Source organism: Danio rerio, chromosome 12, assembly GCF_049306965.1.
Source record: "Danio rerio strain Tuebingen ecotype United States chromosome 12, GRCz12tu, whole genome shotgun sequence".
NCBI classification, from domain to species: domain Eukaryota; kingdom Metazoa; phylum Chordata; class Actinopteri; order Cypriniformes; family Danionidae; genus Danio; species Danio rerio.
In genome coordinates, this window is record NC_133187.1 from 5,986,095 (window position 1) to 5,999,215 (window position 13,121).

The 13,121-nt window shown below is 34.0% G+C and overlaps 1 protein-coding gene across 2 annotated transcripts in view; it reads right to left on the reverse strand.

Moving 5' to 3' along the window:
* Positions 1-12,929, reverse strand: part of tbc1d12b (TBC1 domain family, member 12b) — a 34,727-nt gene extending 21,798 nt beyond the window's left edge. Inside the window, exons 1-4 of one of the 2 annotated variants that reach the window (XM_005169448.6) lie at positions 12,532-12,929; positions 8,696-9,602; positions 5,820-5,931; positions 461-517 (exon numbers count right to left, since the gene is read on the reverse strand). In XM_005169448.6, coding sequence (XP_005169505.1) covers positions 461-517; positions 5,820-5,931; positions 8,696-9,602; positions 12,532-12,535 — 1,080 coding nt within the window. In that variant the 5' untranslated portion in view covers positions 12,536-12,929. The remainder of the gene's footprint in view (positions 1-460; positions 518-5,819; positions 5,932-8,695; positions 9,603-12,531) is intronic. The other variant, XM_005169449.6, reaches the window with a different exon arrangement.
* Positions 12,930-13,121: the final 192 nt, after the last annotated feature.

Here is a 13,121-nt window from a genome sequence, read left to right on the forward strand (position 1 = left end):
ACTAAAAATGTAACCTTTTATATGTTTCGACCATTTATTCACATAACACTAGAGTTTTGGGGGTCTTAATATTTATTTTTAACAATGATCCTGTCAATTAAAAAGTATACTGCCAATAAATTACCTCGAAAGACAGTAAACAGAGCACATAATGATTGCTGTTGTTTAGTTCATGACAGGAGGTTGATGGCCTGTAGTCATTGAATCTGGAAAAGTGCAACGTGAACAATCTTCAAAATATAATTTGCTGTGTGTGACTGAATTTATTTGCAATGGCATGAGGATGAGGATTTTGCTTTTGAGTGAATGATTCTGTCAGCATGAGCAGAGCGTGTTACAGCGCTGGTCAAGCAGGCATGTGACATGAGCGTGGCTGAAATGACGATGGTGAGTGAAGGCGAACGGCTCAGAAGAGACGGTGAGAACGAAGGAGAGCTCATTTAGAAAGCAAACATCATACCCCTGAACTTAAGAGATTGGGTGTAGAGACAGACGTGAGATTGCCTGGGTTACTTTCCTGAAGAGAGAGAAAAATGAGAGAAATACAGCAACATAAGGCAGATCCTGAGAACAAGAAAGAATGGCCTTCGCGTCAGAACTGTGCTGACTCCACTGATTTCAGTCTAAACAAGGAAGAGTGCTTTCAGAGTTTATGCTGGCGTGATTCATGAGAGGTCTGGTGTTTGCTGGAGGTGCTTTATTCTGCCTCAATCCAGTTTTCCTTATTTGTGTGTAGTTTAGCTGTTAGTAGGTAGAACTGTGCAATTAATCAAAATCAAGTTATAATCACAATTGTAATATTAAGATTAGAAATATTGATATAAAACATCAATATTGAGATTTGAATTGAATATTCACAACTATTGAGATTAAAAAAATATCAAAAGGCTGCGTTATAAATTATGGCTGAATAAAAAAAAAGACATGTGCTTTGAATCTCCAGCACTTGTGTTTTATTAAGCACAGCTATATTTTATTTTTTTTAAACAACTGAGAGTTTGTTTGGGGTTGTCTTGCTGAAATATCCTCTTCGTCATCTGGTAATGTAGGAGTTGAAACTGAAGCAGCTAATAATCATTTACTACACTGTTGAGGAGAAGGAGCTAAAAAAACTACTATGAGATTTCAGCTGCTGTCTGGGACTTCCATGCCTTTTTACACCTTCCTTTCTTCATGTGTTCAACACCTTTTATTCTGTGTCATCTCATTTTATTACATACAGTTGAAGTCAGAACTATTAGCCCCCCTGTTTATTTTTCTTACCAATTTATGAAGATTTTTTCAACACATTTCTACACATAATAGTTTTAATAACTCATTTCAAACAACTGGTTTATTTTATCTTTGTCATGATGACAATAAATAATATTTGACTAGATATTTTTCAAGACACTTCTATACAGCTTAAAGTGACATTTAAAGGGTTAACTAGGTTAATTAGGTTAACGAGGCAGGTTAGGGTAATTAGGCAAGTTATTATATAACGATGGTTTGTTCTGTAGACAGTCATAAAAATAGCTTAAAGTGGCTAATAATTTTGACCTTAAAATGGTTTATAAAAAAAAATTTAAATGCTTTAAAAGAAAAAACAGGACTATCTCCAGAAGAAAAAAATATTAGCAAACATGCATAAAAATGTCCTTGCTCTGTTAAACATCATTTGTAAAATATTTTAAAAAGAAAAAAAAATAGTTTATTAAAAATTAGAATTTTTTTTTAAATTAGAAAAAACTAATTACTTGTGTTTTTTACTTTGTATGTATGGATTACATTAGTTGTAATATCAATCAATCAATTGTTATCATAAACAAATTGTTATAGACATCTGGTGACATCAATTTCAAGTCAACAGCACCTTTAGAAATATGATTTCTGAGAAAAATGGCTATGCCTTTAATGCTTCTTTATTTACCCACTTACTGTTTTTACCTACTAACTTACTGTTGCTTTGTTCACACTTGAAATCATATTTTCAAAACTATAAGCACATTAAAATGCATAGATCTGTTGTTTTGTTAAGAGAAGGGGACAGACTTTTAATTTGCATACAAAATATATAATGACTACACATACTGTATGCCTATAATACATGTACAGTTGAAGTCAAAGTTATTAGCATTTATGTTCTTTTTCAAATATTTTCCAAATGATGTTTAACAGAGCAGGGAATTTTTCGCAGTATTTCCTAGAATATTTTTTCTTCTGGAAATACTTTTTCTTTTAGGGTATTATTATTTTTTAACCATTTTAAGGGTCAATACTATTAGCCACCTTAAGCATTTATTCCAATTGTCTACAGAACAAACCATTATTATACATCGACTTGCACAATTCCTCTATTTAGCTTAATTAACCTATTTAACCTAGTTAAGCTTTAAATGTCACTTTAAGCTGAATACTAGTATCTTGAAAAGTATATAATAAAATATTATTGACTGTCATCATGGCAAAGATAAAATAAATCAGCTATTAGAGATGAGTTATTAAAACTATTATGTTTAGAAACGTGCTAAAAAAAATCTTCTCTCCGTTAAACAGAAATTGGGGGAAAAATATAAGGGGGGCTAAAAATTCTGACTTCAATTGTATATATATACAGTTAAATATATTTATAAATATTCCTTAAATTTAAATTGAAAGAATATTGCTCTGTTTAAAAATCACAATACAATTTAAAAAGAAAAATGCAATTAGATTTTGCTCCCCCAAATCGCACCGCTCCATCAGTAACCTAACAGAAGTGTGTCTGCGTGATGAAAGATAAGCAGGCCAGAGATAGCGTGAGGCTGTGCCTTAAATAAAAAGATTGAATATATGCATTCTTTCATGTGCTGACCTCTGAACAACCTTCTCATTCTCTCAGCTAAAAACACAGTCTGTAATATCCTGAAGGGTTTTGCACTCTTGAGCCAGCAGGACTGTGAAAACAGGCCTTCCAGACCAAACTCAAACTTCTCTCTGCACCCAAACAGAGAATCAGGACTAACACAAACATAGCCCGAGCTATTTGCCTAAACAGAAGTGAAACTTGCATAAAGTGAGCTGGTTAGGCATGCATGTCTTCTGTCTGATTAGAAAACAGCACTAAAACTCTGCCCATTACTGAACAAACATTACTGAAGAAATGATACAGAAATTACTGAAAAATACATTTTGAAAGCATTTCCTTCGTGGTTCTAAAATTTGCTTGTTTCAAATCACTTAAAGATGGCAAATCGAGCTGATTTAATGTAAAAAAGGGCTTTTTTATTATTATTTGTTTTTTACTATACTGTAGGCTTCCTTATGAAAGAGTAATAAAGTATCTTGCTTTTACTTAACTTACTGTTTTGACCATAGTAAATGCAAACAACAAGGCCTATAAAAAGGTTTACTAAACATGTTTAGCTCTAATGTTAATTATTTAGGTTTCTTGGTGAAACACCACAGAAACGTCACTTATTAAGATTTTGCGTTCACAGTTCAAAGTTTTCTCGAGACAGAGAGACAGAATTTCAATGTAGTCCAATTTGAATGATGAAGGTCTTTTCTAAAAAGTCTTGTTGGATATTAAACATGAGTTATTTATAATGTGAAAGATTAAACATATATTTTGTACATCACTGACATTATACTTTTTTTATTTTTGTAGTTTTTGTGTGTAATAGTAATTTAACTTTGATGAGGGTTTGGAAATAATATATGCCCTTCTATTTTTATATAACTGTTATTCTGTTTTCAGATTTATATATATATATATATATATATATATATATATATATATATATATATATATATATATATATATATATATTTATCTTGTCGGCACAGAATATTCATTTTTCATCCATAATGCGACTATATGTTTACAGTATATTACAGGAAATAATGCATTACAGTTCTTCTGTGAAAGATCTGTTTTGAATGGGCAATTGTAGAAGGTTTGTTTATAAATGTACTTGTAAATTCATATGCAAGTCTTATTATCATTTCTTTATTATTATATTGCTCTTAAAAATGTGTTGTATTTATTCATTTGATAAATGATTAATTAAGCCATTTGCTATTATTACTATTGCTTTTGAAGTGCATTTGGACTCTAAGTAAAGGCACATTTATTAGTAAAACTTGCTTCTGAATTTTTATTTTCAATTTATCTTATGCATTTTTGTGATATTTTACTTATTTATATACTTGTTCAGTGCATAATTATGTTTTCCTGATAATTTCTTGTTTGGTGAATTTTATCACTACATGGTTTATATGGAATGTTTATTATACAGTTGAAGTCAGAATTATTAGCCCCCCTGTTTATTTTTTTCCTCGTTTTCTTTAACACATTTCTAAATTTAATAGTTTTTATAACTCATTTCTAATAACTTGATCTTTGTCAGGATGACAGTAAATAATATTTGACTAGATATTTTTCAAGACACTTTTATACAGCTTAAAGTGACATTTAAAGGCTTAACTAAGTTAATTAGGTTAACTAAGCAGGTTAGAGCAATTAGGCAGGTTATTGTATCATGCTGCGTTCACACCAGACGCGGAACGTGCGTCAAGCGCGAGTGATTTACATGTTAAGTCAATGCAAATGCGCGAATAGACATCCTGCGGCGCTATACGCGCGAATGGCGCGGCGCGAATGACTCAAATTGCGCGGGGCGATTTGAGCGTTTTGCGCGTTTGAATCTCTCGATTTCGAAAATCTGAACTTCTGAACATTCGCGCCGCGTTAACCAATCAGAAGCTTGCTCTTGTGGGGGCGTGATTGTGACTTAGAACCTGTTGTCTGTGTTCCGAGGGAAATCCTCCAGCCTTCATTAACAACAGTTCATCAAACTCAGCTTGGCTCAGTCAGATGCACCGCTGAAAGCCTCTCTCAGCCAGGTTAAGTTGGTTAAGTTTATGAGCTCACAGAGCTGGGTGCAACTCTGAAAGAATGTAGTGGACTCAGACACGACCCTAAACGTATCGACGCTGTTTTTCAGTCTTCATAAAGCACATAAACACTGTTATTTTCTTCATAAAATCCATGTTAGCCATTTAGCTCTGAAGCTAGAGTCTTCGGGCAGACAGAAGCCCTGCCCATCATGCAAATCCGCGTCTGTTCTGATGTGAATTTGACACGCGAATGAAGCGGGGTTTGACGAGCGTATGAAGCGAGTAAACTCAAATGTTCACGCGGCTATTTATGCGCGAATAGCACGATTTATCCACGCGTTCCGCGTCTGGTGTGAACACAGCATAATGGTTTGTTCTATAGACTATTGAAACCAAAACTAGCTCAAAGGGGCTAATAATTTTGTCTCTTAAAATGGTGTTTAAAAAATTAAACTGCTTTTATTCTAGCCGAAATAAAACAAATAAGACTTTTTCCAGAAGAAAAAATATTATCAGACATACTGTGAAAATGTGTTTGCTCTGTTAAACATCATTTGGGAAACATTTAAAAAAAAAAAAAAAAGCAAATAATTGATCGGCTAGTAATTCTGACTTCAACTGTATCTATATGTATCAAAATTATGTACATTTTATTTCAAATGTTAATTTCTGTCTGACCTAAGATGAAAAAAAAACTTGCCTCTGATTATATCTCTGGAAGCACATTGTACATTCATCCTGATAACTTTAAATAAACATGTAAAAAATAATAAAGCAATATAAACAAAAAAAAATCAAAGCAAAATACCAAACAATACCAAAATCAAAACTTTAAAAACCCAAACAAACAAAACAAAACAAAACAAAACAAAAGTGGTTTTGTTGCATCAACATCCCGTTTGTTGATCTATATTTACAGTACATCCACTCTTAATGTGAATCAGGTGTGAACAGACCTGCTGAATGGTTTTGGAGTCTTTAGGAGGACTCTCTCTCAGCGGGACCTTTCCAAACAGTTTCCACCCTGGTGCACTCTGGGCCTCCCTCTGCTTTCTGGTGAACAGACTCCTGCCGAACACATCAGAGCAGAGCATCAGTCAACACTGCACTGACGCTGCACAAAAAAGCACTGCAAGCGCACAATCTACAGTACTTCTGGCTCCTCAGCATTTAGATAAGCCTGATACTATAAGCCAGTGACTGCGGAGCACATGACACCAAAAGAATGCCACTGCAGTCTGTGAAGTGAGATAAAGCACAAGCTGATTCATAAAAAATTACGCAAACCACGAAGCATGACATTTGGAAAAACGTTCCTCTTTAGCAGCCATTGCCAATGCAGAGATCAGATCTAAGACTGAGCTGTAAAAGCATTGTAAAATATGAGGAAATTCATACTTCAGGCTTCCAGTCAGCTCAATCCCAAATCAGACACAATCCTTGACCAAACCTGTTTCCTTTTGAAGTGTTACGTGTTCACTAAACAGGTTAATATGATGAAGAAAAGTGCCTTTGTTTCACATTAATTTACTGACCGTTTAAAAGCCCTCCTGAGGACATGTTGGGGGACAAAATCATCTTATTTAGACGTTTAAGCAATAGTTTAAATACAACACAATGCCAATTAATAACATCCCCATGTTTAAAAGCCACCCCAAGGACATTTTTTGGAGCAAAATAGTCTTATTTAGATGTTTAAATAATATTTTAAATACAACACAATGCCAATCAATAAAATACCCATGTTTAAAAGCCACTCTAAGGATATTTTGAGGGGCAAATAGTCTTATTTAGACGTTTAAGCAATAGTTTAAATACAACACAAAGCCAATCAATAATATACCCTAGTTTAAAAGCCACTCTAAGGACATTTTTTTGGGTAAAATAGTCTTATTTAGACGTTTAAACAATAGTTTAAATACAACACAATGCAAATCAATAGTGTACCCATGTTTAAAAGCCACCCTAAGGACATTTTTGGGAGCAAAATAGTCCTATTTAGACATTTAAACAATAGTTTAAATACAAAAATGCCTATCAACAATATAACCATGTTTAAAAGCCACCCTAGGGACATATTTCGGGGCAAAATAGTCTTATTTAGACGTTAAAGCAATAGCTTAAATACAACACCATGCCAATCAATAATATACCCATGTTTAAAAGCCACCCCAAGGACATTTTTTGGGGCAAAATAGTCTTATTTAGATGTTTAAACAATAGTTTAAATCCAACACAATGCAAAGCAATAGTGTACCCATGTTTAAAAGCCACCCTAAGGACATTTTTTGGGACAACATAGTCTTATTTAGACATTTAAGCAATAGTTTAAATACAAACAATGCCTACCAATAATATACCCTTGTTTAAAAGCCACCCTAGGGACATATTTCGGGGCAAAATAGTCTTATTTAGACGTTAAAGCAATAGCTTAAATACAACACAATGCCAATGAATAATATACCCATGTTTAAAAGCCACCCAAAGGACATTTTTGGGGCAAAATAGTCTTATTTAGATGTTTAAACAATAGTTTAAATACAACACAATACCAATCAATAGTGTCCCCATGTTTAAAAGCCACTCTAAGGACATTTTTGAGGCAAAATAAATAGTCTTATTTAGACAATTAAGCAATAGTTTAAATACAACACAATGCCAATTAATAACATACCCATGTTTAAAAGCCACCCCAAGGACATTTTTTGGAGCAAAATAGTCTTATTTAGATGTTTAAACAATATTTTAAATACAACACAATGCCAATCAATAAAATACCCATGTTTAAAAGCCACTCTAAGGATATTTTGAGGGGCAAATAGTCTTATTTAGACGTTTAAACAATAGTTTAAATACAACACAAAGCCAATCAATAATATACCCTAGTTTAAAAGCCACTCTAAGGACATTTTTTGGGGCAAAATAGTCTTATTTAGATGTTTAAACAATAGTTTAAATACAACATAATGCCAAACAATAGTGTACCCATGTTTAAAAGCCACCCTAAGGACATTTTTTTGAGGCAAAATAGTCTTATTTAGACATTCAAGCAATAGTTTAAATACAAACAATACCTATCAATAATATACCCATGTTTAAAAGCTACTCTAGGGACACATTTCGGGGAAAAATAGTGTCAATTCAACAATGTTAAGTGGTTAAAAAATCCTAAATCTGTTCCTTTGGCCATACCCATAAGAAGTTAATGGAAAATACTAAAATTCAAAGTATTTTTTAATTTAATTGTCCAAATAATAATCTATAAATACAATCCAATGGTGATCAAATATTTACGCCAGTTTAAAAGCCGCCCTAAGGACATTTGTGGTCAAAATGTTTGTATTTAGATCTTTAAAAAATAGTTTCTCACACACAGTGACAATTCAATGTTAAGTGGTTGAAAGAAATCCTTAATCTGTCCCTTTGTTGGCCATACCCATCTGTCTGGCCAACTGAATAAAAATGGGCAAAATCATTTTCTTGTTGTTTTTTTTTTTTTACAGTTTCTTTTTTATCTAAGTGGTTCATAACTTGGTAATGATGACGTTTTGAATGTGTCATGTTCAAATAACTTTAGTAAAATGTGTTAAATTCAATACTGGCAATATTCAACTGTGCTTTCTGAAATTGTTATAAAATTATTTGCATTATTTGTCATTGTTCTAGTATGTTTTTAAATAAAGAATTGATGTTTTTGACAGCAGCACAGTATAACTGCTGAAAAACACCATAAACAAATTTAATTTCAAATATAATAACCACTTTCCAGGCCTTGAATCCATTTGTCTGAAATTCAAGTACTTTCAATAAGCGTTAAAACCCTGAATAATACCTGCTAAAGATGTCGGAGATGCCTTGTTTCCTCTGGCCGAGAGTCAAATCCACTGCAGCAACACTCAACACGCCAGGGATGTTGTCTGGAGCGCTCTGCCGCCGACTGATCTCATAAGTATTCCTGGATTTCAGAGACACGTCCATGAATCTTAAGTCATCAGGTCTATCGGAAGTGGAAAAGGTTTCATCCTCGTCATCATCATCATTTGGACTGAGAGAAGCAGAGTCAGTGTTGAGGAAAGTGCTGGAGGAAAACGTCCTGAGAGAGTGTTTCAGAGGTGAAGGACTTGTTGACGAGCGTCTGTGCAGCTTTCCTTCATTACATTCTGAACTTTGGAGACCTAGACAGTGGTCAGTAGAGCTTCTCTCAGCTTGATCTAGAGCTTCTAGGGTTTCTCCAGCTTGAGTTTCTAAGCTTTCTCCAGCTTCATCTGGAGTTTCCCCAGAGCAAAAAGCAGAAGAAACGGCATCACCAGCACTTCCAGAGTCCACCAACAGTTCACCATTTGCAATCCCATGGTCATCTTCAGAACTCACGCAGCTTCCAGCAGGACTGGATGACTTGCAGGCAACCCGCTCAGGTGCATTGTGGCTTGCGTGTCCATTCGGGAGCTTAGCGCCACATGGCAGGTTTACTTCATCACATGACTCCGTCGCCTCATGCTCCTGGCTGCTCTGTAATTGGCCCTTTTCTCTCTGCGATGCACCGCTGTTAGAGAACATGCCTTGCATTATGTTCTCCTGCCTGTCTGTAACATCTGCGATTCGGGGAGGTGGTCTGCCTTCCTCAGCACCCCTGCCTCCAGATGAAGATGACTCCACCATCAGCTTCACAGGCGAATCTACAAAATACCCACAATGCTCGGAGATGACGCTGCTCTTCTGGACGCCACTGGGTGAATAGCCTAAAACACAACATGGTTTAATTAATTTAAAATCCTCTCATGGTCACAGGCCTCAAAAAACACTTGCACAATGATCAACTGTTTATCAACATTAAATGTATCATAAATCTCGATTGTACATAACTGATGGGGAAAGAACTAAAAATATCCATATTAAGGTCAAGGAAATGCATAAAAAGTTATGTGCCATGCAGGGAATTCTGGGAAAGTCAATTTATGGTTATTCACAGTGGCGCAACAAGGGGGTATGCAGTATATGCGGCGCATAGGGGCGCCACACATGGGGGGGCGCCGTTGTGCCAAAACTATTTTTAAAATTATCCTTATTAAAAGTTTCAAATAATAAAAATAAATAAATATGTTTTGTTAAAAACCATTATTTTGCATTTTAAACGAATATAATATTGTTATTGTTTAATTCAAAATCATTTAACACAATAACATGCAGTCCCACAGCCGAAAGTGTTCATGTAGATGTACTGTTTAGATTTGAATTTATTTTTAACAAAATAAACTGTCAAATCATACATAATGTCAAAAGTTATAAGATTAATCTGAAAATTTGTCTTCATTTATTATTAATTAATTAATATAAAATAAGAGGGATCACACGAAAATTTGAACCCGCATACCCCTCAGTAAATGTGTAGTTGCGCCCCTGGTTATTCACCGTATATTTTAAGGAAACATACTGTTAACCAGGTTACGGATTTGTACTGTAGCATTTTTACAGTTTTATACCATCGAAATCACAGCCATTTTTTACAGTGTATTTTCTCGTCAATCGTAAAAATATCAGTAGATTAGCAGTTTTTCTGTATTTTGTGATTCATGTTTTTATTATTATTATTTTTCTTTGTTTTTATTTCCTTTAAATTGTAATATTGGACATTGATCTTTTTTCCAAAAATGTTTACCCTGGAAAAGTTAGAAAAAGTGACTTTTATTACCTGTTTAATAGTTTAAAGTGATGTTTAGTCTGGGTTGGTACGCTACAAAAGCCTTGTAATAAACTGCCAGGACTTTTTCTGTTATTTTGCAAACTTACATCTCTATATATTATTTCTTATACATTATATTAATCTTAAACTACTAAAATGTCAAAAAAAAGTCACTTTGTTGAACTGTAGAGTTGAATTTTCAACATCAAAAGTCGACAAACCAGAGATCAACATCCCATAATCCAATTCACAATCGTAAATAAGTGAAAAACGCTTAGAAATATCACAAAATACAAAAACTGTTAATCAGCAGGTATTTTTTTACAGTGTATATATTAATTTATATATACATGAATAATAATTTCATAACTTTTAAAACATTGGTATTGTGTGGCAAGAACTGACTATAAACATGTCTGTAAACATGCCATTTTTTGGTAGTTTAATCCAGACTCAACATTGCATATACTCGCGACGTGACTATTGCGAATAATCACATTGCAATATCGATCGATGCTGAAATGACATACTGTGAAGCTCTAGCTGAGTTTTTACTATAATATGTTTGTTTTACTAAGTATTTAGGACATAATAATGATGTCTGGAATTCAGATTACTTGAGCTTCAGATTTTTTGTCTGATTCAGTATCACATTTCTAAATAAAACAGATTCATCTTCCTTTAAACTTTATAACAAAGTTGTCTAAAACAGCTTCGATAAATAGCATAATGATAGTATTTTTAGGCATTTACAATGATCAGTTTAATTATTTGATCCAGTGCTTTTGGATAAACTGTGGTCACTGAATATTCAATTTGACCATCACAATTTTGGAATAGAGGTAAAGTTGGTTTTATATTCGGATATTCAGACATTTTTCTTAATAATATAATTTCAAAAAAGTATTCTTTACAAATTCTAAATTGGGAAATCATATTAGCAGCCAATGACTATCAAAGTACAACAATGTTTACAGTCAATAATTAGATAGTGTTGATGTTGTTTTAAAGTCATACTTACATGCTCATTCTGATTGAATATTCAAATTAGCATGGTAAACAATACAGAGACAGTTAAATGAAGGAATGTGCGAATATAAAACCAACTTTACCTATGATATTGGGAATATTCTCTTCATTACTTAACCTCTGATTCAAGCATTTCATTCAGCAGCCTAGCTAGGCATCAGAATCAGGTTTAAGATATTTATTTTTAGATATTGCTGCATTTTAATGTCATCTAAAACACATATGTCTGATTCAGATATTTATAGAGGTAAAGGTGGGTTTATATTCGCACATTCGTTCATTTAGAAGTCTCTATTTTGTTTACCATGTTGCTTTGAGTATTCGGTCAGAATGAGCATGCAAGTATGACTTCAAAACAACATAAGCACTATCCAATTGACTGTAAACAATGCTGTACTTTGATGATCATTGGCTGCTAACATGATTTAGAATTTCCATAGAATACTTTTATGAAATTTTATTATTAAGGAGAATGTCTGAATATCCAAATATAAATACAACTTTACCTCTATCAGATATTTTTGGTTTCAAAAATCACTTCAGGAAAGCTCAGTTCAGTATCTTTGGGCATGACTGAACATTGCATCCAAGCATTGGAAACAATATTGAAACACTGTTAAACTAGTTGAATAATGCATTGTTTAGTGTATAAATTTACTATTTTGTGCAACATAACCTCGTTGGAACATTCTAGTCAAACAGATGATTTACTATTTTAGGTATCATAATCTGCGTTTGTAACGTTTGATTAGAACATTAGCTTGAGTAACAAGTTTGCATTCAGTATTTTGCAGCAGGACAGGCTCGTCTACATAAAATATCAATTGAAAACGTACTAAACGTGTATATAAGAAGCCCACAAATCTTGTCTAGGTAGGCAGCTCAGTGAGGATTGAGACACAGCCAACACTGCATTACTGTCAAAATACACTGTAACGTTATAGTGTGTAGATACATACCCATCGGCCGCAGCCCAACTCCTGAACACAGCACGAATGACCTCTACTATATTCTCCTTCTGAAGCATCCAGTGAGCGATGTTTTCATCTCAGTTTGCTCTCATATAAAGGAAATATATGTGTACAGGTCCATCCTCGGTCCTTTCCGTCTCATTCAAAATCCTCTTGTGGATTGACAGCCAAAGAGCCTTGCTTTAGCGCTGGACTCCGCGCTTCTTTCACCATGACACCTAACGTTATTTAGATCATCCGCCGACATATTCACGGGGTAAATATTAACAGTCAGCAAATAACGCGAGCAAATAAACGCTACCCTTTTAAACATCAAAGCTTTCCTGACTCAGACCGGTAAATGACCGTATCCTGACCGTGATCCGAAGCCATCTTGAAATTCCAGTGACGTAATTCTGTGATCCACTATCAGGAGACTGCAGGCGCGCGCCTCCTGCTGGACATATTCACGAACGCGCATTTAGACGAGAATAGAATGGTTATAAACATTGAATATAACTGGAACATGAATTTACATTGGTTTAAAAACAACTGAAAACAGAGAACATAACTGCAAGCCATTGAAACAGATAATGATT